The 27709-nt window shown below is 50.8% G+C and overlaps 1 protein-coding gene across 2 annotated transcripts in view; it reads right to left on the reverse strand.

The window, feature by feature from the left end:
* Nucleotides 1-20645: 20645 nt before the first annotated feature.
* MIEF1 (mitochondrial elongation factor 1) overlaps nucleotides 20646-27709 on the reverse strand; it is a 34377-nt gene continuing 27313 nt past the window's right edge. For both annotated transcript variants that reach the window (XM_085601259.1, XM_085601258.1), the window contains one exon: nucleotides 20646-26420. In XM_085601259.1, coding sequence (XP_085457385.1) covers nucleotides 25608-26420 — 813 coding nt within the window. In that variant the 3' untranslated portion in view covers nucleotides 20646-25607. The remainder of the gene's footprint in view (nucleotides 26421-27709) is intronic.

The raw sequence follows: 27709 nt of genomic DNA on the forward strand, positions 1-27709 counted from the left end.
GACTTGTGGGAGTTGTAGTTCCCCGTTATAAACCAATGTTCGAGTGCACTTATTTCTGCGGTTTTTAGTCCATAGTGAACCCCCACATGCTCACGTGTCCTCAATCCTGCATGCAAGCTCCACATTACAGGACGGTGAATCCGCACCGCGTGGCCCCCTTGTCATCCTGGGATGGTGCAGTCTTCGGCAGATGAGCCTCCGCCTCAATATTTTCAACACACTGGTAGCTCACATGAAGATGCACACAAACTTGCACAAAGTTACCAGCCTTTAATCAAATCAGGTATGGACACGTTTATGCACGCAGGTAAGTAATGCAGCTTTCCACCTTTTGCCGACGCGTTTCGAGTGTCCTCTTCTTCATGGGCTGCGGGGAAAGTTCATGCTGTGGTGGGCTAACTCCCATATGCTTACAAGGCTCCTCCCTAAATTTGGCATTGTGAAGACTTGTGGCAGTTGTAGTTCCGTGTTATAAACCAATGTTCGAGTGCACTTATTTCTGCGGTTTTTAGTGGTATGGGCACGTTTATGCACGTGTCCATACCTGATTTGATTAAAGGCTGGTAACTTTGTGCAAGTTCGTGTGCGTCTTCATGTGAGCTACCAGTGTGTTGAAAATATTGAGGTGGAGGCTCATCCGCCGAAGACTGCACCACAGTCACTATGGACTAAAAACCGCAGAAATAAGTGCACTCGAACATTGGTTTATAACACGGAACTACAACTCCCACAAGTCTTCACAATGCCAAATTTAGGGAGGAGCCTTGTAAGCATATGGGAGTTAGCCCACCACAGCATGAACTTTCCCCGCAGCCCATGAAGAAGAGGACACTCGAAACACGTCGGCAAAAGGTGGAAAGCTGCATTACTTATCTGCGTGAATAAACGTGTCTATACCCGATTTGATTAAAGGCTGGTAACTTTGTGCAAGTTCGTGTGCGTCTTCATGTGAGCTACCAGTGTGTTGAAAATATTGAGGCGGAGGCTCATCCGCCGAATACTGCACCACCCCAGGATGACAAGGGGGCCACGCGGTGCGGATTCACCGTCCCGTAATGTGAAGCTTGCACGCAGAATTGAGGACACGTGAGCATGTGGGGGTTCACTATGGACTAAAAACCGCAGAAATAAGTGAACTCGAACATTGGTTTATAACAGGGAACTACAACTCCCACAGGTCTCCACAATGCCAAATTTAGGGAGGAGCCTTGTAAGCATTATGGGAGTTAGCCCACCACAGCATGAACTTTCCGCATAGCCCATAAAGAAGAGGACACTCGAAATGCGTCGGCAAAAGGTGGAAAGCTGCATTACTTACCTGCGTGCATAAACGTGTCCATACCGGATTTGATTAAAGGCTGGTAACTTTGTGCAAGTTCGTGTGCGTCTTCATGTGAGCTACCAGTGAGTTGAAAATATTTATATATATATATATATTTTTTTTTTAACAAAGTCAAAACACGGGAAGAGTCCCCAAAAAAGCACTGTTCACTTTGCTTATGCATAAAATGATCATTATTTCTCCAGCTGGGGGGCAGATCTCAAGTTTTTACTTTTCTCCTTTTGTGTCACTAAGTGTTATAATTTTCAGGATTTCAGTGCTTATGCCAGATATCCATCCAGATGTGTCTTGTATATAAAATATGCAAACCTTTCAAATTTAAGCTGAAGGCAAATTTAAACCTAAAGCTAATTTCAATACTGATCTTGCTGCCCAATGCTACGATAGTAATTTGCTGTTGCCTTCTTTTGGTGGAATTGGCACACTTGCAGCTATATTGACTCAATTGTGGGTTATTTAAACAATTTCTGTGCAAAGCGTTCTGCAAACGAGGACGCGTTTCATGTTTTGTTGTTCTTATGTTTAATGTGGCAGTTCCATTTTCACATATATCCCTAAAACGTGGCTTAACGGTTTAGAATAGATTTTAAGCTGTACCTAATGGTGTGATTTTATTTCACCTAAAATCAGATGTTTACATTTTGAATGCATATGCATAAAAACGTGGTAGTGTTACATTCAACCAATAGTCGCTTTTGGTAGTAACTGTTCATGTGTAACCAAGAAGTAAGGTATTAAGATTTCAAAACACAAATGTTGGAAAATGCCTCAGACAATAGAACAAATAAATATAAACTTTAACATTTGCGATGTAGTACAAAGAATGGAACAAATTACTGCAGTTGGATTACTGTATCCCTTAGTTAATCAGATTTCCCGTGTCATTTTCACATCTGTTCGAAACAAATTATGATGGGCATGATCTGTTATGGAGTTTTGTAAAGTGCTACATTGTGCCTTGTGGTTACATAGGAAGCACTAAAATTCATGTCTTTAGATTGTTACTGTAGGAGGTTGGCCAAGCACGGCAGGGTACATCTGAGGTGCAATCTGTGTATAACACACACGCCGAGGTTCTTGTACACTGGGTATTATCTCAAATAAGATTGTTGACGCTAACCATCCCATTCTAAGTTGTGTGAATTGGCATCTCTACACAACATACAACTTTCACGATTCTGAGTTTCTTTGGGTGCGAGAATGCACCTGCTAAAACCACATGTTTTTTCATGGATCTTTTCCACCTGTTGAATGAATTTCCTGGTGTGGGTGTCGTGCTGGACAAAAATAGGTTTAGGACCTCTTAAAAGTGGTTGAGGCAGAGTTCAGATTGTGGATGGAGATGCTGAGGTTCAGGAGGGGGAATGAAATGAATTTCGAGGTGGTGTGCTGAAGTACTACCGATGGTAGCCAGTGCTGAGGGGGCAGTCTGGTGTATGGAGGTGCTATGTACAAGGAGAAGGTTGTCAAGGCCATGGAAAGATAGAATGTACTTGTACATTTAGAGTACAAATGAGCACTATTTGTGACACTGCAAGCTTACACCTCAATAGAAATTCACCAAGGGGATTGCCTAGTAACTGTGGAAAACATCCATCTTTCTGTAGACACCGCATTCTGGATTCCAATATTTCTGCAGGTTCTCAGCTGGAGAAGTCATCCTTTCTAACTCTTTCTTGAGAAGTAAACACAACAAAAAAAAACATTCATGCATCCTCCTCACCGCTTGCTGTTTGATTCAACACTTGCAGATCCAGGATGATACCACGCTGATTAAGTGCTAAAACAGTAGGTTATCTTCGCGCACAAGTGAGGTCCCCAGGATCCTGCATGTGCATAGAAATAATAAAAGGTTTGTAAATTTAATAAAGGAAACCAAGATGGAGATCTGGTGCTACCGACTAATAGCTTTTTCTTCTCCATCATAGGATCTTCAGTAATATTCATAAATATTAGAATTCCTCAATGCATATGCATGACCCAGAGGTTCTGCCCACATGCAGATATTCTCCTGATTATATATTCAGAGGGAATACCCTCTGTAGGGATCCAAGAGAACAGATAAGAAGCCTTTCTTAACATACCGTGATGGGTTTCCTTTCCATGTGTGCACAAACACACACACACACCTTACACACATCCCCCATTTCACTTTTTAGATATTGGGAAGTCAAAGCATTTGCCTCATTTTTTTCAGCTGTGTTGCAGCTCGTACCTTGTTGTTGAATTTGAATTCTATTTCAGGACCCGAGGCGAGGATTATGCTTAAGTCTCGCTTCTCTTTAATCAGCAACACATAACAGCAGCCCATTAAAGCCAAAAACTGCTATTCCCAGAACAATTAGGGAAAACACTACTTAAGAACATCCATAGTCCTTTCACAGTGTTCTTGATCAGGCTCCAGAGTCCACGGTCTGCTCCCCCTCTTTCTCAGCTTTTGCTCAGCATCCGGTTAAGTGGTTCCTTCTTTCCTCTTCGGTTATACAGGACAATTACTGTGGTTTTTCTATGTGATCTCGAAAGTTTATGGTGCTTTGTTTCATGTAGCACGGAGCCGCAAATTGTTCCTTTATTTTCAGATCCCTATTGTGCTTTAGTTTGTTGGTTGCAGGACCGCTAGTGAACTCCTGATGCAACGTTTTCCCTCAACACAGGCATGGTGTGGTCCACCCTCCCATAGAGAGCACTGCAGGGGGCGCCAAGGCATTCTGGCCTGCGGTGCACATCTCCCGCTTCAGGATTTCTAGCGCGCCCTACGAAGGTCCGACATTACTTGCACAGTTGACGCTCAGTGGAAGGGCTGAGTCAGTATCGTTTCTGTTCAGTTTTCTTCAGATTTGCTTGAAGATGCCCTGCAGGGCACTTAGTGGTGCAGTGCACCGTTTAAACGCCCTGAGAGGGGCTGTATTGTTACCAGGCCTACAAAACATAGTGGGGCATACAGGCTGGACAGCTTTTACTCACTGTAACCAAGGATGATTTTGGTGAGGCTGCTCAAGCTACCTTTAAATCATGCGTCCTTTAGGCGCACCCATACCTGCCTGGGTCCCCGGCCCCCAAGGCTCCTCATCTGGTCACGCTTACATGCAGTAGATCCCTAACACGTTATTGGGGACTGACCGACCGTATTATAGGTCCCTAAGACTATTACCAGTCTGTCCTTGCCTGGGATATTACCTAAAGGTATCCCTATATCACCACATATTGGCACAGTACAACTATGTGGAGAACGAGTCCTACCTCTAGTGGGACGAAGACTTCTGCGAGGTAATTGACACCTCTATCTACAGGGCAATCACTGATCTAATGGCCCCCATGGACGAAAGGTTGTCAGGAAGGATAGCACAAGAGTGCGCACAGTTTGCCCAAGCCCTGGCTTCACTCCAGTCCCAGCAGAACCACCCCATTACCCCCCCACTCCCACCCCAGAAACAAAATGTGAGAAAAAGGTCGTTAAGGATGCCTTAAACAGGTGTTTTTGGCCACGACCTAAGCAATCCACCCCACCTCCCTGGTGCCAGCCAGCCCCAAAACCCCACAACCTCAGAAGAGGGATTCCCCGGAGGAGTCTGACAATTAAGCATGCTCTACTAGACCATGGTGCCCATCTTCTAATCATGCCCCCACGCAGGAGGGCGTTTCGGATATGCTGGACCCGGGTGACATTATCCACCCTAGGTCGGCAGGGGTGGATCCCAGCTCAAAAGGTGGCTAAGTATGTGGCAGCCCGCCTCAGGAAGCCATTGGAAAACAACGCCCGCAGCTGCCCGAGAGCGGAGTGCCCCCGCCCCACCCTGAAAGGGAAGGTAGCCTTAACACCCGATATCGACGCAAAGAAGGCCACGTTCATGGCCAAGTTTACCAAGGATCCTGAGAAGAGAATTGACAGATCTTGCGCTCCTGCCAAGATAAGCTGTTAGATCCCATTGGCCGGATCATTAAGATCTTAGACATGGCAGAAGAGACCAAGACTTCAGGGTCTCTCATTGACCCTAATGTCCTGTACAGTTGAGCACAGCGCACAGTTTGCTTATTTGGGAATGCCAACTATCCTTGTCTACGGAGTGCTGCCGCTCCTTGCTCATCAAAGTCGACCCAAAGCTGGGGGATCTGGCTTCCTCAGAGGAAGGTGCAGTAGCACAAGGTGGTTTGTCGGCAATCCTTTGTCAACGAGTTGGGGAAGTTTGTGGTGGCAACCTTCACGTTACTAGACAAAGCCCAAACCAATATAAAGCGCATCTTTACCTCCTAGGTTTTCCACGGGGCCGGTCGTGGGAGGAGCCACTTGACCGGCCACCTCACCTTTTCGTCCTCGTCTAGAGGTAGGCTCCAGGCGTAAGCAATATCAGGCCAGTACGCGCTTTAACAACTTCTACCCCACCAGAGGGCAATGGTTCTGGGGCCATGGAGGCTAGAAAGGCAGCAACAGCAATACAAACTGTGAGTGTCTTTCCCTCGGCCCTGCTGATGGTCGGGGTGACGCGACTAGCACATTTCCTCACAGCCTGGGCCTCCATTGCCTCAAACGTATGGGTTCTGCAGACAGTGCAGGGGTTTCAAATAGAATTATACAGTTCCTCACCCAAAACTTGCGTCCGCGCCCCCATCTGTTTCACCGCACACGACAGAGCGCTGTACACCCCGCAGGTTTCCTCAGCAACTTTTTCCTGGTTGAAAAGGCAAACAGGGGTCGCAGGCCAGTAAGAAATCTTAAAGATTTCAACGAGTTGTTGGTATATCGCCACTTCAAGATGGAGGGTATTCACCTCCTCAGAGACTCGTTACTGCCATTTGATTGGAAGGTCCGCCTGGATCTGAAGGATGTGTACCCAACGGTCCAGATTTTCCCCCCGCATGGTCGCTTCCTTCAATTCATGTGGGGCTCCCAGATCTTAGAGTTCCTCACCTTGCCCTTCGGTCTCTCATCTGCCCCTTGGTGTTTTATCAAGGTGTTCAAGCCTGCAGTGGAGTTCCTGCGAGCTCAGGGGATTCAGCTAATCGTCTATCCGGACAATGTCCTCATCATGGCACAATGTACCAAGAGATTGACGTCACATCTCCACTCAGCGGTAACCCTGTTGCAGGAGCTGGGGTTCGTGATAAACGAGACAAAGTCTTTACTAACACCAACGCAAAGGGCGGTCTTCTTGGGTTTTGTCATAGACTCAACCTCCTCTTCTCTAAGTCTTCCCTCCCGAAAGATCACGCAGCTAAGGCACAAGCTCCACCAGATGCTGGCCAAGCGATCCACATTGCTAAGACAGATCGCTCACTTGGTAGGCCTCCTCTCCTTCGATTCAAGCGATTTTTTCAGGGCCATTGGACATCCGGGCCGTACAATGTCTAAAGGCGCACCATCTCCAGAGAGGCCGAAGGTATTTGCAGTTGGTTCCTCTGATGGACAAGGGCAGAGAGGAAATGGAGCGGTGGCTCTCCCACATGGAAGCTTGGAACGGGAGAGCTATCTTCGGTTCCATCCCCGACCTGGTAATAGAGTTGGACGCCAGCAGGTCAGGCTGGGTGGTCCGGTGTGAAGATTCCTCCACAGGCGAAAGTTGGTCATCTCTAGAACAACATTTGCATATAAACTGCCTGGAGCTCCTGGTGGGTTTGTTCGTGGTCCCCTGCTGGACAAAGGATAGAGTCCAGTCCTCTTAAATATAGACAATGTCTCAGCAGTGAGATACATAAACCACCTGGGGGTACCAGGTCCCGTGCCCTTGCCAATATGGCAAAAAACTTTTTGAACTTCTGCCGGGACAATCGGGTATCGGTAACCGTGGAGTATCTTCTGAGTCAGTAGAATCAGGTGGCGGACTGGCACTCCCAGCACCCGCGGGACTCCAGCATTTGGAATATGGACCCTCAATTGTTTTTGCGGTTGTCCAACAGGTGGTGTCCGTTCTCAGTGGATATGTGTGCGTGTTCCTCATCTTCAGCTGGAGGTCAGACCCCCTGGCGAAGGAAGAGTTTCTCCAGAATTAGAGTCGGGAGGAGAGTTATGCTTTTTCCCCTTTCTCAATGATCACCAGGGGAGCGGCTCAGGTCTGCAGGCAAAAGGCGGATGTAGTCCTGGTAATTCCTGTTTGGAGGTCTCAAGATTGGTTTCCAGTTCTTCTGGAACTTTCTTGGGCTTCTCCAATGCGAATCCCCGACTTCATGAGGAATCCGGACAACGAACTAAATCGGCTGGTGTCAGAGGTTTGTTACATCTCATGGCATGGCAGATTACAGGCAAAGATGGATGCTCCCAGGCCTTTCGAGCCACTCTAAATTCCTCTTATTCAGAGCATGGGCAGACAGCATAACAAAGCGTTACATCTTAGCCTGGTTGAGGTGGGTATGAAGGTGTCTGCAAAGAAGTTGATCCTGTGGGATCTGATGTAATCCAAACCCTCAATTTCTTTTCGAGCTTGGCGGAGGAAGGACTGGCATACCGGTTAAACACTGCCGTTCGTTGTGCCGTGTCTGCAGGCCATGCTCCTGTAGATGGCACGCCTGTCAGCAAACACCAGTTTGTCTGTAGGTTGCTTAGGCTGATTTGGTTGTCCCTTCACCCTGAACCCCGCTGTTAATTTGGTTTTAAACCTCTTTGTCATGGCAACCAAATCGATTCTGGTCTCGGAAGGAGATGTCTGCTAAATTAGCAATGTTGCTGTGCCTTGAATCGTGCTGAAGGGTTTCTAATGTGCAGGCTTTGGACATAATGGCCAGGGTTTTTTTGCCAGAGGGAGTTACTTTTACCCTGAGTAGGCACAACAAATCAAACACTCGCACAATTGCTGATCCTGCTTTCACAGACTCTCCCAAGTTATGTGTGGTCAAATGCCTTAAAGTATATGAGGAGAGGACTTAGGAGGTCTGCCCTCTGGGCGAAAGACAGCTCCTTATTGCTCTCAGGAAACAGTACGGGGCAGTTACCTCTCTCACAATAGCCCACTGGGTTAGATGGGTGATGCAGGAGGCGGGTATTGATACAAAGGTTTTTGGAGTACATTCGGCTAGAGGAGCAATGGCCTTGAAAGCTTTAAGCCTGGGGGCACGTCTGGGGGACCTTATGCATGCAGCAGACTGATCGTTGGGCTCGACGTTTAAGAGGTTGTTTTTTTTTGATAAGCAATTTTTTTTTATTTTTGCAACTAAACATGCAAAAATATATGGACAACCGTCCAAGCGAACTGGCACCAAAGATATTGGATACAGTCAATGACCTTCATCAGCACAACCTCCCGCCCCCTCCCCGACCACTTCACTCCCCCACCCGCATTGACACCCCTAAATTATACCCCCCAGCCACTTCCCCCACACTCTGCGAAACTTCTTAGGGCAGCCCCGTGCCGAATACATCGTGCGCTGCTGCGTTGCACACCAGTCCACCCCCCTCCTCCACGTAGCACATTTGGGGGGGGGGGGGGGGGGGGGGGTCAGGCCGCTTCCAGGCGGCAGCAATATCTCGCTTCGCTACCACCAGAGCTGTAGTGAGGAAAAATTTCTCATGACGGGAACCGTCCAGACCGTCTGTTATCCCCAGCAGAGCCATTCTGGGATCATGGGGAACCTCCCACCCCAGTACTTCAGTTAGTTCAGCCTCAATCTCGCCCCAGTAGGTTCCCAGACGCGGGCAGGTCCACACCATGTGGAAGAAGTCCGCTGGGTCTGCCCCACAACGTGCGCATGAAGCGTCTGGAGAGAGACCCGCATGGTGAAGGCGCTCCGGGGTCAGATAGGCAGTGTGCAAGTAGTACAGTTGGATGAGCCGCAGCCTGGCCGAGGAGGTGATCATCCTAGGTGCCATAAGGGCGTCCCTCCAATCGGCCTCATCCAGTGGCCCCACCCAGGCCTCCCAGCACACCTTCGTATCCTCGCAGTCCATTGGCGTGTTATTGACCAGGGCCCGGTAAATACGGGAGATACCCACCCCCCCCACCCCCCCCCCCCCCCCTACCCAGAAACCCAATCATCACCTGCGCTTCTGGTGGGCTATGGTCAGGGATCCGCAAATCCAGCGGGACGTGGGACCGAATCGCGTGGCGCAGCTGCAGATATTTGTAAAACTGTGAGGGGCACAACGAGAAGCGAGCCTGAAGCTCCCGGAAGGAGCACATACGACTCCCCCGCCACAAATCGCCGAAGCAGGAGATCCCCAAGGAGGTCCCACGCCCAAAATCCCTCCAGGCCCGTGACCTCCTGCAGTCAAGTGCCATGCCAGAGTGGTGTAACGCGGGTCAGTTTTCCCGACCACCGGGTATGCCAAAGAGCCGCACGCCAAGCCAAAAAGGGGGCCCGTACAACATCTGGAAGCGACCGAGGAAGCCGCGCCCCGTAGAGCATATTTTGGATAGAAGGGAACCCCAGTATCTGTACCTCCAGCCTGTAGGCCGGATCGCCCCAACCGCCCGAAAACCAGTCATGGACCACCAGGAGCCGAGTCGCAAGGTAGTATAAGTATAGGTCGGTCATGCTCATACCTCCGTCATGTGATGGAATCCGGCACAGGCCGAGGGCCAGACGGGCCCTACCGCCACCCCATAGAAACTTGGTCGCTATGCTGTCCAAGTCCCGGAACCACGGACGAGGGAAAGAGCAGGGCGTGTTTTGCAGCATGTACAGGAATTTGGGAAGGATCATCATCTTATAGAGAGCAATCCTCCCCAACGGATTCAATGGGAGTGATTGCCATCTCGCCAGGTCTGATCTGGCCTTGTTGACCACAGGAGCCACATTAAGGGCCCAACAGAGATCCGGTAGAAGGGTGTTAGAAATGGGGTTTCTGGTTGGCTGAGGCTTGCGCCAAAGCCAGGCAGAAACCACCACTCTAGTCAGGGCTGGGGAGTTACACGCCAAAGATAACCCCTGCTCACCCCCTTGGTAGCTTGGCACGAGCAGACAGGCTTATCCCGGAGGCGATGTGTAAAGCGTTTGCGCGCGCACCCAGCAACAACACCCCAGGCCCACCACAAAGGAAACTCCACACAAGGTATTCTATAAAAATAGCCTTTGTATTATACACAACACATTAGATAAAAACACACACTCTACAATGTGCCAACAGGCACGGGCAGAATTTACAAGGGATTATATATACAGGGGACAGGGCCACATGGACCACTGTCAGGAATTAGCACTTAGAACATAGCACAAATCACCAATAGTAAATGTAGAACATAACCAGTATCTACTGGCGCAATAATGACCTCAGCGTCATCACACTAGCATCAGGTATAAAACCTATCCTGCATCCATCACAGGGGCATAAACCACATTATGCAATTTCTCGCAAGTCTAACGCATTAGACCTAGCCACCTAGGTATACCTACACTAGGGGCGTACATAACACAGGGAAGTACATTCTCCCTACCATCAACCTAAACAAGGTAAAACAACCTCCTAGGCAGAAATTCTATCCAGAGGGATGAAATACAGGGAGCGCAAAATATACTATACACAGTACATTTCCTAACCCCAAAAGCATGAACACAGGGTGCGCAAAACATACTACACCGTACATTTCCTAGCACCAAAAGCATGAACACAGGGTGCGCAAAACATACTACACCGTACATTTCCTAGCACCCAAATCACATCAGAGTCCAGGTTGCGCCAGAACCTAAACGTAGCAGCTGCCCACTACTTGCTGGGCAGCTGGGGACAAAGCAGGGCCTAAACGCTGCAGCTGGCACTAAGTGCTGCGCAGCTGGGGAAGGCAAATAGCGGCAGGGGCTCTCATTAGCCCTTCAAAACAAACTGCGCCCATCCTTGGAGCCCTTTAGACTCTAGAAACACCATGCCCCCATAGCGCTGGAGCCACCGAGGCTCAAAGACAATTATGCCCCATCGTTGGAGCCTCTCTGGGCTCTGAAAACAAGTAGGCCCGTTGGAGCCATGCCGGCTCGAGAAACAGTCGTGCCCACAAGGGGGCGGGGGGCCGCCTAAACACATCATGCCCACGTTGGAGCCACATAGGCTCTAGAGATAACCTGCGCCAATCAAAGAAAAAGAACTTGCCCCCGTAATCGTAGGAGCGAAGGGGCGCTCAAGCAAACATGCCTGCCTCGGTGGAGCGGCCCGCTGCCAGACGGGGCCGCTCTGACACTGCCTCCCCCCCCACCCGGACTCTCTCGCACTCACCGGCTGGGGGAGGCGGAGGCAGGAATCGGTCTCCGGGGACTCCGGAGCGGCGCCTCACATGCTGGGCTCTCTCCTCGCCCGGTCCCTCTGGTGGGACTGGGACTTCTCTGTACTGGCGGGGCTCTCTCACCTCATGAGAGCCCCGTCCCTGGATGCACCGGCCTTCGCCCGGTCCCCCATCTCGGGACCGGGACTTCACTGGTGGAGCCTGCGAGGCTCCGGGGCAAATGGCGGCACTTCCGCTTCCGTCCCGCGGCCCCGCCCACAACCAGGCAGGCCGGGGACGGCAGCGGTGATTTTCAAAGGCGGCTCGGGCCGCGGCGGTGACTCCAGCACGGCTCAGATGCGGGGTGGGCACCCGCAGATAACGATGAAGCGAGGTGGGCTCTCGCTAGGAGCACAATCGCGGGGTGGGCACCCGCAATTTAGAAACAGGATGAAGCGGGGTGGGCTCCCGCTCGACCAGGCAAATGCGGGGGAATCCCTACGCTGGGGATTCCCTCCCTCTACGGTGAGGTGCAGCCCGGTGCTGCGACAATCCAGCGCTTCCTAAAAGAAATAAAGCACCACAGCGCTCCCAGGGCGCTAAAAACGGCTGCCTGAAGTCTCTAAAGTCCTGGAGGCACAAAGAGATGGAGCAAAAAGCTCCCAGCAAAGAGGCCTTTAGAAAGTATGGGGCAATGGCAAAGAATGGTCCCAGAAGTCCTCCAGCGTCCAGGGCATCAGGGGCTGGGCAGGGCCCAGGGAGGCAAGCCTTCCCCTGAGCCCCAGCAGCAGCACGCCCCTGGCAGATTCAAGTACAGAACAAGAACATTTTGTAAGGGGACACAGCCCCTTTTTATACACCAAATCCCTTTGTTCTGGGTTCAGGGTGAGGGGGAAAACCAGTCGCAGCTGGTTGGGGAGCACCCTTGATGTGCTCAGCCCCTCACTCTATTCACTGGCAGGGCTAGGGTCGTCAGTCGCACCACAGGGGGTGCAGCCAGCATTGTGTGGGGAAAACCCTGCCCTATTCAGGACCCAGGTGTACTCCTCCCCAGCCACCAGCATGCTAATCTCACACTCACCACTGGGGCAGACCCAACCAGACTCCTGGAGCCAGGCTCACCAGCCAGCTCCAGCCAATCACACGCCAGACACACTGCACACAGAAGTGCCCACTTCTAGAAGTGGCACTTCCACACTAGGTACATGCACGCCGCACACATCATCGCGCAGCATTCAATCCCACGAGTCCGTACATACCAAACTCGGGCCTGCACACCCCACGCATCAGGAACTACTAGGGACACATACATTCCCCATGCATTCCAATGGGAGGGCAGGCCTATCTCACCACATGCACTCAGAGCACGCACGCACTTTACCCTGGGACACAGGGAAAGTGCGCAGAAACCAAACATCACCACACCACGTCACCAATAAAAAGCAAAAAGTTCAGGGGTGAACCTGCCAGAAGGGCCAACACAACCCCCTTCCAGCCAAAACGCAGGGCAGACCAATCACCACCGTGATGGACTTCCCTGCTTGGGGCGATAGAACACGGACGCAGGCCCGCACTGCAGGGACACTCTCCGGTTCTACGCCATTCTCAATCAACATGGTTCCATCTGAAAAAAAAACAACCGAAAAGAACTCAGGCCCAACTAGGCTACCCCACTGGTACTACCTAGTTGTCCACGGCCAGGACCAGGCCCTAGGCCACCCAGATACCACTGGTCCTTGCCAAACCCAGAGTGGGGGGTAGTAACCCCTGGCATACAAGCCATTCTCCACTCTCCCTCTCAGTGTAGTTCCCAACTACCACTGATCCTTCAACCTAGGGTCCGCACCCTCAGGCTGACCAGAGGTCACGGGCAAGAATGCCCCACCCTACCTCTACTTCTGGGGTTCCGCACCCTCCCAGGGAAGCACCCACCAGAACACAACTCTCCCACCAGTTCAGGACCTCTCTCCACCAACTGGTCTACCACCTGGGATCCAAGGGGTCAGAGGCGAGGACTCCCTCCCTCTGCACCCCCTTCCACTGTAGAGCAGGGTCTCTTCACTTAAGATGAGCCCCACCTGCCCTCAGGACTACAGCCGCCCTTACGTCCAGATCCGGAAACACCGACTACTGGCTCCCCAACCGAGGGACGTACCCTTTGGTCAGATGCCTGGCGAACCAGGACTTAACGAGGGTGACACATACCTAATGGGTCGTGTGACAGTCTGCCTGGCGCTGATCTCACGACCTCCTGTCCATCTGACAGTGCGTGCAGACCCCCCAGGACAGAAGTGGCGACACCACGGTCACTCAGTGGCGACACAGCCCTCCCGGCTGGTCCCTGACCTACTGGTTCCCACTGGGGAATCCCTCCCCCTCTCACCCCTCCCTCTGGACTTCCGCACCCTCCCAACTGGAGCGGTACCGCCAGACACCAGGACTACTGGAGCTCTGATTACAGACGCTCCACGTCCTCTAGACACTGGGAGATCCTCCTCAAGTGACCTATTGGTACAGCCTAGGCCCCCGACCTGATGTTCCCTAAAGAAACCATCCAGGCCCTGACACTGGGTTTCGGGCACCTGGAGACACGCAGTCCCACCCACTCCTTCTCCGCAGAGACAGGCCGTGAGCCCCTACACCGAGACCTAGCTGGGCTACTCTGAACCTCTTCCACCACGCTGGGCTGGAAGACACCTCAGCCACTACTTTTGGAATCACTCCCCAATGCAAGCTCCCTATCCCAGAGAACTCACACCCAATCAACCAGCAAGCTCCTTATTTCAGAGAACTCACATCATTCATCCACATACACACACCCCCCAGACTAGTAAGACAGTTTCTACCGCCCCTGATTTCTCAACCTGACCACCACGTGACACAGGTACTATTACTCTGGGAACTGGGAATGGGACATTCACATTCATCCAGCGCATTACACATTCATCCCCAAACCCCTCCCAAGACTGGTAAGACAGTTTCTACCGCCCCTGATTTCTCAACCTGACCACCACGTGACACAGGTACCACTACCCCGGGAACTGGGAATGGGAATACATGCACTGGACACACATCTGCTGCCACCACTGGATCCCACCCTCTGGTGAATCCAGAAAACACAAAGCACTAAGGGGGATGATCTACCCTCCCGAGCTAGGGACACCTAACTCACAGTGCACAAGAAACACATTTCCACAGAAATGACATTTAAAAACAATAATCCCTATACCATGTGATTTATCTAAATGCAGAGTTTTGTAGTGCGGCCAGTTGCTGCTGCGGTACAGCGCAAACGCAAGTCCAAATCCCACCGCTGATCACCAATGTTAGAGTGGTGGTTTCTGCCTGGCTTTGGCGCAAGCCTCAGCCAACCAGAAACCCCATTTCTAACAAAGGGTGACCCAGATACCCAGATACTTAAAAGATAGCCTCCGGAGGAGGATATCGGACTGCCAGTCGAAACAATCTCTAGCTGGGTGCAGCGGAACCAAGACCGATTTCCTGGGGTTGAGACGGAGACCCGACGCCTGACCAAACCGGCGAAGAATCCCACGCACAATAGGACCAGAAGTAGCAGGGTCGGAGAGGTAAAGGAGGACATCGTCGGCATACAGAACTATTTTATCGGGGACCATGCCCGGCCAGTCCCATCCACGAAGAGCAGGGTCCGAGCGGACCAGGACAGCCAAGGGTTCCATTGCCAAGGCAAAGAGGAGGGACGAGAGTGGGCAGCCCTGACGCGTCCCTCTCCCGATAGAAAACGGGCGAGAGAACGCCCCATTCACCAACACCCTGGCCCGTGGAGCCGCGTATAAGATCCGGACCATGGCGCGGAATTGAGGACCGGACTCCATCCTCTCCAACACATCGTCCAGGTAGACCCACCCCACCCCACCGAGTCAAAGGCTTTTTCAAAGTCGACCAACAACAAAGCCAGATACGGAGATAGGCGCTCTCGGTGAGCCATGGCGAGATGCAGGCACCGCAAGCAGTGTCGAGTACCCCGGTTCGGCATAAACCCACACTGATCCGGGTGGATCAGCGAGTCGAGGTAAGGACGCAGCCGCTGTGCCAGGATGGTGGCGTATATTTTGATCTCAGTGTTAATAAGAGATATCGGTCGGTAGTCCGAGCAGGACCACGACGGAGGCTGCGTCTTAGGGAGAACGACTATTGTAGCCGTGTCCGTCTCCGGTGGGAACGAACCCTTCTCTATCACCTCTGCATAAAGGCCCAAAAGCTGCGGAGCGATGGTCTCACGGTAGTGGGCATAGTACTCCTGTGGGAAGCCGTCCGGACCCGGGGTTTTCCCGGGAGCCAGGTGGCTGATGGCGCTGTCAATTTCTTGCAGAATAACGGGCGAGTCGAGGGTCTCCCTAGCCTCATGCCCCAGACACTGCAGCTCCGCACCACCTGTTCCCAACAGCCCCCCAAGGGGGAATCCCAGGCTCCCGAGCACGGTACAGCGTGGAATAATAATCGGCAAAGGATTGAGCCACCGCCACGGATGCCGTGTGAACCTCACCGGTGGGGCCCTCAATCGCGGGGATAATTCTGCTGGACTGGGGGTATGTGGCCAGCCCGTGGAGAAGAGCAACGTTCTTGTCTCCCCAACCGTACACCCGCGCCACTGAAGAGCGCCATAAAGTTTTCGCCGCTTCCATGGAGTGCAAGCGAATTTCGGCCCGTAGAAAGGCCAGACGTCGCGCCAGCCCGGCGTCATCCAAAGTCTCCGGGTCTCGCTCAAGCTCCAGGGCCTGCGCCTCACACTCCGTAAGCCGCTGGAGATGCTTCCGGCGCTGCTGCTGCACAAGACCTTTAGCCGCTCCACTAATAGTCGCCTTCCCCGCCTCCCAGAGGACGGCCGCGGAGGAGACTGATCTCACATTATGGTGGTAGTAATTAGAGATCTCGGTTCCCACCGACTTCTGGAAGTCCTTATCCTGGAGGGACCAAGCGTTCAGGCGCCACACGGGGCGGGCGGAGAAGGGAGGCGGGCCGAGGGCCAAAAGCAGCGGAGAGTGGTCTGAGAGGCCCCTGGGGAGAATGCGGGCATCTTGTACCCCCGCGCATTCAGTGGATGGGACAAAGATTAAATCAATCCGGGCGTGCAAGTGGTGCGCCGCCGAGGTGTGGGTGTACTGGCGGGCCTGCGGGTGCCAGACCCTCCACACATCGCACAAACCCTGGGCCTCGGCCCAGCCCGATAGTAGCTTCGAGCGGGTAGCCCTGGCAAGGGAGATCGGGCCCGTCGCATCCATACTGGGCGTATACACCGCGTTGAAACCCCCCCCCCCAGACAAGCGCGCCCGCCGGGAGCGTGGGAAGCAAGTTTACAGTGTACGAGAGGACGGGCTGCAACTGGGATGGGGCCGCATACAGGGAGACAAAGGTCAGGGGACGCTCCTCAAGGGCCCCAGAAACCGCAACCGCCGTGCCCTGGGAGTCGGAATGCACCTGGGCAAGAACAAAGGGAAAAGTCCGCCGAAGCAGGATAGCCACTCCCCGGGAACCCCTAACGAAGCCGGAGTGCCACACCCTATCATACCCGTAACGAGCAAGAAAGGGACAGTTGTTGCCAAGAAGGTGGGTCTCCTGCAAAAGAAGGACATCAATCCCCAGATGCTGCGCGTATTTAAGGACTGCCATGCGCTTGAAGCGGTCCAGAAGACCGTTGACATTCCAAGACAAAATGCGCATGGCGGCCTTAGGAATGTTAGTGTCAGCCATCACCCCAGGTCGGAGCATCTAGTGTACGCAGAGGGGGGACGTCCCCGGAGCGTGATCCCAGCAGGGAGACCGGGGGGACGCAGGCACAGGGGCTCCCCGAGGGGAGAGACCCCGGGCCAGCAGGCCAGCGGGAAGGTCAAGAACGCAATGATGCCATAAAACAATAACACGGAGAAGGATCTCTCCAGCCAACAGAATCCTCCATAGGAGAAAGAAACAACCCCAAAACCACCCCAACCCCCCCCTATACTTCAAGAACTGAAGCATCTGTCGCCCTAACTGTGAAGAACAACGACCAAGCTAAAACGCTCGGGCTTGAGCACCTAGTGGACCCCCAAGTAACCGGATAATGACCAAATCCCCCGCCCTGGCCGAGAGCTATCTCTGAAATGGAGCACGGAAGTCCAAATACCAACATTGGCGGCCCGGTAAACTCTCCCCAGTCCCCCAACAATCAAATAAACAACCTGCAACAAGAGCGAGTCAAATAACTGGACTGCAAGAGAGGTCCGAGGTGTCCACTTGTCCAGCAGGCAGTGCCACACAGCCCGACCGCACCGGGGATCCGGCCTGGCAGTCCGCAGCAACAGGGCTGGCAGGGGCGACCGAAGAGGCAGGGGAAGCTCCAGAGGCCCGACGCGGCCGTCCCATGGAACGTGTGACCACCACCTCCCCTTCAGCACGGCCCCGGGGCACCTCCTACGACGGGTCCTGGACGGCCTGGATGTAGTTGGTCCCCTGCGACTACTCGGTGGTGAGCCCCCTCCAGGTCGATGCAGCGGATGTTGCTCCGTCAACCAAGTCCAAGCGGCCCGAGGTGTCTCAAAGAAGATGGCCTTATGCTGAAAGATGACCCGAAGGCGGGCCGGGAACTGCAGCTGGTATTGAAGACCCAGGGACCGCATCTTCGTTTTCACCTCCGCGTAGGATCGCCGCTGCTCCTGGACCTCCCGAGTGTAATCCGGGAAGATCATGATTTTAGGATTTTGAAAGTGGAGAGAGTCGGCACGCCTGGCCTCGCGGAGAATGGCATCCCTGTCTCGGAAGTTAAGGATCTTAAGAATGAAGGGGCGGGGGGGTGCCCTCGGGGCCAAGGAGCGGTGGGCTCTTTCAACAACAAACCAGGCCGAGAGGCTGTCCGCCAGCATCCAGGATCGGAACCAGCCCTCCAAAAAGTCGTCGGCCCGGCACGACTCAGCTCCCTCCGGAAACCCCACCAGGTGGAGGTTACTGAGACGCGCCCAGTTTTCCGCATCCTCAGCCCGGCGGTGAAGCTCCTTAGAATGGGTGGTGAGCTCTCAAACCTGATCCTGCAGCTGACGGATGTCGTCCTCCGCTGTCGAGATTCGCGATTCGGCCTCTGAAACGCGGGTAGTAGCATTGCGGAAGTCCTGGCGGAGAAGGGCAACGTCCACCTTGACCCACCTACCATGCCCTCCAGGGAGGAACGGGATGCATTAATAGCCTGCAAGATGGCCGCCAAATCCGTGGCAGGGGCCGATGCCGCCTCCCCAGTCGAGCCAGGTCCCCTATCGGAGGTCGTGAATTGGTCAATCCTGGTTTGGGTGGCCGCCGGCTTGGAGGCCCTGTCCTTGCCCATGATGGCCGCACACAGTCCGCTGGGGGCAACCGCACCCACCGGTGGGCCCCGCAGAGGATCCCGGCGAGCCCAGGGGGACCGGGGATCAGAGCGGCAGGAGGAGGAACAGGCGGATAGTGTGTCCACTCACCCGGGCAGCCGGCAGATCCAGGCCCCGCAAATCGCCTCCCGGGGCGCTGCCCGAAATGACAGCCGAGCCCTCCCCAGGGACCGCCGCCATTCCACAGCCCGTCGGGGTCCAAGGTGAGACGCCGCCACCTCACTCCGCCAGCAGCCGATGCAGTCACCGCCTGCAGGGCTCCGTACTTCTCCACTCCACACCAGCGAGTTAGCGCTGCAGGGCGGGCCCCCGGGGCGAGGATGGAGGGGGGAAGAGAAGAGGGAGCCGGGCCTCCCGACCGCGGCCCGACACTCAGGGACGGCCCCAGGCCCCACAGCGCCTCCTCACGGATCCAGACGTGCGCTCCCGGAGGGGCTGCAGCAATTGGGGGAGGGGTGGAGGGGGGGGGGGGGGGGGGAGTGTAGCCAAGGGATCACCGACTCCCCCCCTGGATCCACCACAAGAGCCCCCGCACCGCCTCCACAGCACTGCCGTCTGCGCCGATGCCGCCGCACTCACCGGCCTCCACCTGGCGCCAAGCCGCCCCACAGAAGCAGCTCCACTCCGCAAGCAGGATCCGTAGAGCGCAGGCAGGTATCGAGGGGGGAGGGGGGCCCCAGCGAACGCCGCAGACAGGCTGCTCCCACTGTGCCCCTGGAGGCCCGGATACCTCGTGGGCGCCGCAGGCTCCAGTAGTCCTCGCCGCCGGACCTCGCTCCAGGCGTTCCGCGTCCGCGCCCCGGGCCCGCTTCAATCACGGCTGGAGGCGCCCGGGGAGGACCGGAATGCTTCAAATTCTTCCCCCAGGCTGCGGGACTGCTCCGTGTCTCAATGCGCCCCTCGGCTCCCGGCCAGGGCGTCTAGGAGCGGACCATTCAGGAGAAGAAGGGGCCGGGCGCTCGGAGCCGCTCCGTTAGGCGGCCATGTTGGTCCAGCGCCCCCTAGCGCCCTCGACGTTTAAGAGGTTTAACTTCAAACCTGTAATGAACATGGATCAAGTGGTGGTAAGTAAGCTTTGAAATAGCATAATCCCCGCCTCATGTCCAGACATAGAAAGAAAATTTGCCTAGCTTAAGTGAAGGTAAGTTTCAGTTCTATTTAGGACACCGAGGCGAGGATTATCCCACCCAGCACTCAAATCAGATGCAGACCCGCCCATACTGGTGTAAGAAGTCCGTTTTCCATTCCACATGCATGGTTATGATATGCTGTTATTTTATCTGGTCTTATCTGCTTAAACGATTAGTCTATTCTGATTGTCTAATTATCTCTGCTATCCAGACGTTGGGTAGGTAGGTTATTGATGTGTCTTTACAGGAAATGATGGGTCGAAACAAGACGCATGAAGAAACCTGATGGGCGTGATTCGCCCGAAGTGGAGAAGACAGTCACAGAGGATGTTGTGGAGCCTGATTAAGAACACTGTGAAAGGACTATGGATTTTCTTGTGTGGTTTTTTTCCCTAAGTGTTCTGGGAAAAGTCGTTTTTGGCTTTAATAGGCTGTCGTTATGCGTTACTGATTAAGGCAAAGAGAATTAAGCATAATCCTCGCTTCCTTGTCCTTAATAGAACTGAAACTTACTTTCACTTAAGCTAGGCAAATTTTAATTTTGTTGCAGTCTGAAGGGGTATTAAGACTATAAAAAGATACTTTCAGCTGGCAGGACATTTTCCTTAGCCTGTAAAACTGAGATCTTTATTTATTTCAACCCACTCTGGAAATGGGTAAAACGTGGTAGACAAAAGAATACAACAAGTTTATATAGGTACATTTAGCTTTTATTTTTGTCCCTGTACATGTAACACACAGTGGGGTCATGAGTCATGCGAACAAGCACATAAAATGGGCACCTGTGGCAGAGACAAGATAGAGCGGTGCAGAATACAGAATAAAATGTACCTAGGCTGTACTCCCTGAGTGAGGTGCTTGCTCTGTGAGAGGAGTCAGGGAGGGGACACCCCAGCTCGCTGACGAAATACTGAGCTTATGAGAAACAAGAGATTGCACTTAAGCTACCTGTGAAACGGACTGCTGATACCTCAACATGCCACATTGCAAAAGCTGAGGATAGAAGGCAGAGCTACACAAAAGACTCAATTTTCCGATTGGACTGGGTACGAGTACCTTGTTTACTGCACCCTGGTTTACACAAACTAGTCATCAATACACAATGCGCCATCCCTGCCATCTGATCAGTGTCCATAACCATGCCATTCGACAGACTGTAAACAGAAGCAGAGAAAATGGTTCTTTATTCTTGCGCATCAGTTGGCTGTAATTTAAATTATTCAAACTCTATAACCTGAAACTGGTTGTTTATAAACTGCATAGGACCCGTACTAAGTGATAGTGCAAAAACTGCAACAACAAAACCCCCTTGCCATTTTTCAACTGGATAAGCAGTACCCGTGTCAACTGGCTGCATTTGAAATGCACCGGTTATTATTAGTAACTAACTTCCCATTTTAGAGAGACCCCATACTGAAGATGTGTCTTTCCAACAAGAGAATGGCACCCATGCTAGACAACTACTGTTACAGAATAGACTGCCATTAAAGGACACAGATGGTGGTCAACTTTTGTTCTATGGAAGAACATTCTCCATCTAACAATACCTACCCATACTAAAGAAACATTATTAAAGGCAAATACACTGTGGGGTTGTTTGGATTTCTGTCTACCATGTACCTCAGTGGGTTCAAGGAAATGTAAAGAACAAGCAAATTGGAGCCCTCTCCTGGGTTAAGCCGTCCCTTGATATCCCAGTCCTAATGGTTGGAGCATATAATGGCTGGCTATTTACATACAATCTTCAGTTGGTACAGGGGCCCAACACCAGACTGAAGCTTTCACTAAATACCTCAGAGCTGGCTAGAGGCCCTGAACTTGGACAATCATCCTCAAATACAGTGGTACCACAATGATATTTTCAATTAAACTTCTTGGGCAAATATCTACCATGCCCTTCAAGGCTACTGCCCAAATTGAATAGCCACACTAAGGCCTCCTATGACAACTACTTCTGGTATGCCTTTGCTGAAATATTGAGGCTCCTCAAAGTATCACCACAAGCTCCAAATGCATAGGCTGTATGTCGTTTTAAAGGTATTACCTTTAGCTGCCTAATGTTTAAAGATATATTGTGCATTATACCAATACTAACAGTTGGCTTTGAGCCAACCCATTACTTATCATTTGTGGCCTTTCTGTTCAATCTCATTTGCTTGCTTCCTTTTCAAAAGCTTTCTTACTCTTTTTGCGATTGTCCCTCAGCTCAAGTATAGCCTTTTTACCATCCATTTGATCGACTGACTTTGTATCCCCCCCCGTGCTTACACATCAGGGAACTACTTTTTTTTTTGCTTTTGACACTCCGTGGGAGTTTTTTCTTGCTGTCCCTGATCTGGTCTCTTATTGCCGCGCTACTTTAACAGCGCATTTGAAGTAGTTTTCTACTACACAATTCTCTGTGGCTCAGCAGTGTATTGTTTTTCACAGGGGCCTTAATTTTCTTCCATCTTTGTAATTTTAGCCTACCATACCGTTTGTCTTTTTTGCCCTGTGTAAAAACACTTTTATTTGCTGCAAAAGGTATAGTCAATTCATTCATACACAACTTTTTTTTATCACTGCACACAACAGTGATGAGCTCTGGCCTCGCTCATCTTCAGTAACTATCTTTTAACTCTGCTTGGCTTGTGTATGTCAGAGCCAGGTCATATTGGAACTAGCAGAGATACTCAGCCCCATGAAGTATGGTAAGGTAGTTCTGTAGCAGCTAACTTTATGTGCGCAGTTCTTCCTGCTGCAACTACTCTGTGAGGTTTTCTGTTCCTAATGACTTGTAAATCGTTTTCCGTAAAACCTGCCAAGCTCAGTGCCCTAAAACAAATATGTTTAAAAAATAAAAAATAAATCTAGCACACTTTAAATCTTTATGAAGTTGCATTTGCTCCAGAACATGTGTCATCATGCTGGGTATCTAGTTCAACAGTATCAGTAAAAAAAAAAAAAAAGAAACCATCATCAAAGCCACATATTATTTAGCGCAAACTCAACCTGAAGGTATCCGAGAGCTTTACATGAGCACCAGTTGCGTTACAGACCGACACATTCATTTTGCTAGGCACAGGGAGATTAAGTGATTTGCCCAGAATCACAGGATGTTGAACATCCCTGTTGTCACTCGAACCCGGTTCCTAAACTTCGAGTTCGACCGCTCTAGCTGTTAGGCCACATCCTCTCCCCTGTTGATAATCGTCTATAACTCACTTGTTGTGAAAGCAGTACCAGACCAAAAGCTGGGCAGGCAAGCACTGTGAATCAGTAGTTGGAATTCGAATTGAGCAAAAATCTATTTATTTTATTAAAGGAACAGAAATTATTAAAGAGCAGAAATTGGACACTAAAATAACAATAAAATAACAAAATAATTGCCCAGACTTGAACGAACACTGCTAGAGAGAAGTCTGAATGGAAAAAAGTCAAAGAACAGGCAGTCAAAATATTCATGTTAAACTAGGAAGAGATACTCCTACTTTAAAGCGATTATAACACGATGAAAAAAAGAGGTAGAACCCATTTAAAGTGGGTCAGAAAATACCCAAACGGGCTGGGATATGGTGCAAGTGACAAAATATTTAAATTACTGGAGGTCACGTCTTGGGTGCAGAGGAGACAAAAAGAGAAAGATCCTGCTTTCACTTCTCATGAACTATATCGCCTTCTGGAGCACACATTTTCAAGGACAGGGGTGAGGAAACAGTTGAGGTATGCGGGTGTGGGGCAGGGTTACCATGTGCTGTCAGTGCATAAGAAGTCAAAACTAATAATGTTGAAAATGGATGAAGCTGGCTTTTAGCATTGTAGTTCTAGGATTACTGAAATGAAATGGGAGTCACATCAATGACAAGTTTGTGAAACTCTGCACTAGGGAACATTCTTTACATGGTCAATGCTCACTCATGGCTGCCAATGTTTTGTGCCCGTGTCCTGATTAAATGAGTTCTAAATCAGCAGCCTTTAATTTTGTGGACTACACTATCACCTATGAGCACAATGCCTTTAGAGATGCTGGACACCAACCATCCCAACTTTGCTCATGCAGACCCATGCTCTAATCTCTGGTGTAGAAGCCCTGAGGACACCTTGTTAAAGTTTTGTAAACAAAAAAACTGCCCACACCTTACTTTAGTTGGCCTCTACTTCCACAAGTACACCAACAAGACCCAGACATGGATTAACAGATTTTCTTCAGCATCCAAGTTCAGGCAGCCTGTACTGGAGGTCCACAAGTAGGTATACAAAAGCTGACTAAAGCTTAACTTCAACTAAATGGTTCCTGGCTTCAAACCACTGGGGTGCCAAAACGACCAACAACAACACTTGTTTGAGAGAATCAATAACTTTTGTTCATAGTAGGTTTTATCTTCTGAGAGACTTATTGCAGCACTCCCTCATCTGCCCACTATAGACTATGTGACTTTACTGTCTGGACTAGACGAGATCATCCTCCTTTAACTTGACGTGCTTGTTTACCTTCTACAGTGCCTGCAGCATGTGCCGGGTGAAAGAACAACACCCTGCCTACGATTTATGGGGCTTAAGATTAAACACTGTAGCAGAGGCTTTCCAGTCTGCCACTGGAATATCCTTAATATTTCATTCAAAACACTATATATGAGCGAGATTGACTTTTAGGACAAAAATGGTTAAAACTAGGCTCTATCAGTAGATCCCTTGTTGCTGCTTGCTCAGTTGGTCCCTGAATACCAGCACCACAAAATCCACTCAAACAATTGTTCATTTTTAAATAAAAACCAAACAGGCACCATGGAGAGTGATTGAGGGAGAAGAGAACGATACCTTGGAGCAGGGCACATGTTTCTGCCTAGTACACCATTTGGCATTCGTTAGGCAGTGTGGAGAAAGCATAGGAAGGCCTGGGGGATAGCAAGGTCTGGCTAGACAATAGGCCAAATACCTTTCATGCATGCAGGAAGACAAAGTATAAAACTCTTTAGAAAATGGTGTGGTAAGAAAAAACACAACTGTAAAGTGTTTTGGGGGTTTCTTTGGTGGGGAAAGGCTAGCATGCCTACATGGGACTGTACCAGGGAAACACTGCATGGATGTGATGTTGCAATAACACTCCAGTTGTCCTCTAGTTCTTCTATTTTGTTTTTCTCTCTAGTCCTAGAGGGGTAATGAATTGTAAGAAAGTCTAAGAGAAAAGAACTGGCATCAAGATAGACCATACACACACACACACACACAGCTATACAAGCTCAGAGAAGACTGCAAGAAGCATCAAGGTGGAGTAAAAAAACCTGTTGATGACCGGTGAAAAAATAGGGTTACCTTAACTCATAACACACAAAGAACAAAACAGAAATGGGATTAAGTGGCTAAACTAGAGGACCCCACTGCACAGCTGGATGACTGGCAGAAAACAAAACCCACTGTTTGTCTAAAAACAAATACTCAAGGAACAGTCACTCCATGTAGGTTCAAAAGTTCATTTTTCAGCAGAATAATCAAGGCTTTGCCATAGATAGTGTAAAAATTCATGTAGATTGTACAATTGATATACGGGTCTTCCACCACATTCTTTGGAGAAGCAAATATCTGGCCTTTAAACAAACGAGATACTCTGTATGTCCTAAAGACAGTATAAGGGCCACATCTCATGCAACCACACACTTCAGGCACCTGCTGATCATGGGTCAGTTCTTAGTAACACCTCCGGTTCAGATAGGGTGCAGTACAGGGTATAGCCCAGCTCATCCACCTCTGCAGCCGACAACTCTGAGAGCAGGTTTATTTGTGGTTCCAGCACAGAGGGCAACACACCCCGCTCCAAGCAATCAACCAGATGTCGCAGCACCTGCAGGAAGCGGTCAGCCAAGGCTTCCTGGGCCCAGCTAGGCTCTGGTTCACCCGTTTGCAAGATCACATTGGTAAGCTGCGAAGCAGTTAGCCTAGAGAGTATTGGGTGGCGTTTGCAAGCAGCTTTGAGGATCTTGAGACAAATACAGCGGCAGCCTGCATCCTGCTGATCCAAGGCCCGCAATCTTGCTGTCTCTGCTGATCGCAAGCTTAGCCGCCACATGGAGTCATATTGTGTGAAACGATGGGGCCGAGCCACCAGCAGCCGTTCCCCTAGGGCCACGCAGGGCAAGAAATCAATGACGAGGCAGCGGTTTTCTTCATATTGCACCTCTAAGGACAGGGTCTCTGAAGGCACAACAGGCCGTATGACATAGTCCAAGACACTGCCAATAGCTGGCCAGTTAATAGAGCCTGCCACCAGCTTCTCAAAGTTTTCCACCACCACCTTGGGTGATAAGTAGCCACCAACCACACAGCGATCCCAGTAGCTGCTCCCTCGAGGGAAATACTCGAGGTTCTCCCGCCGAACCAAGCAGAAGCCAGGCAAATTCAAGATAGTCTCCTCACCGAGAACACAGGACCATAAGTTTCGCTCAACCACCAAGGGAACCATGAGCTGAATGTGGTCAGCAGTCACCACCTACAGAAGAGAGAGAGAGAAGGGTTACTGGGAGTATTGGCAATATAGTGTTCACCATTCATTATACAATATGAAAGACAAAGCAGTGATCACTCCAGGCACAAACTGTCAGAACACATCTGCAAATCTTGACCAAGAACTTTGCTGCCTAACTCCCAATTCTAATATTTCTGTGAGCTAAGGAGCTGCTCTGCCAGGGCCTTAACTTGTATGATCTGTGCAGTATGAGAAATAACTCCACTGACCTAACCCCGTAAAGTCCTTTTAAGCTGAGGGGGTAGCTCTGATGGTGCCTGACACTCTAATACCTCAGTAATCCAAGGGACAGCTTCAAGCCCTTCACAAGTATGCTGTATGCACATTAAGGGATAGCTTTTGTATCGGAGGCCTGATCTCTAGAAGCCAAGGGATCATTATGCTCACTGAAGCCTGTAAGGTGTGTAACCTGAGGGACGGGTTCTGTGGTCTGAGGATCTGGACTAACTGTCTTACTGGGGGAATAGTCTCTAGCCAAGGCCTACACCTGGACTGAACTGGACTGATAGCTCTGCTGTTTGAAGGCCGAGCTTGTATATCTGTGTCACCTGAGAAATAGTACAAAGGCTTCAGCTGTGAAGACTAGTGCCTCAGCCCTAAAGATTTTTAATCTGAGAAATCGATCTCTTATTAGTGCCTGCCAATCTGTGGAAATACAGGAAAAGTTCTGTTGCCTGAGCAGTTGACAGCTCAGACGCCAGATGGATGGCACCACCATATGTAACTGTGCCTCTAAGATTTGTAGAATAAATGTGCTGTCTGAAGCCTGAGCCTTTAAGAACTGGATTACTTCAGAAATTTCTGCAGTCTGAAGCATTAGCCTACAAGACATATTTGATGGCTCCTAGTCCATATCTGCATGAGCTCTGTAACCCCAAAAATGGTTCTATCTTCTGCAGCACAAGCCAGTAGATACGTTTTAAATTGAAGGACGGAGCTGCTGGATGTCGGTGTGGCCCATGAAATCTGTGTAACTGGTCCGATAAAGCAAGCCACTGGCATATCTTAAGCCCCAGCAGCCTCACTGTAGTAACTTAAGACACACTTTTAATGCAAACTCGGTGACATTACAATACCAAACTGCTGGGAAATACTAAAGATCACAGCTCGCACGTGTGGTAGCAATACTTATAACTTCACATTAAATACTAAAGATTGCAGACACAATGACCATATCCCTGACCTAGTATTCCAATTGCAACTCAACTTCAGGGATATACTGTACTTGGTGACCTTATGGCCTCATCTACCTT

The sequence above is a fragment of the Triturus cristatus genome, chromosome 4_2, assembly GCF_964204655.1.
Source record: "Triturus cristatus chromosome 4_2, aTriCri1.1, whole genome shotgun sequence".
NCBI lineage: Eukaryota > Metazoa > Chordata > Amphibia > Caudata > Salamandridae > Triturus > Triturus cristatus.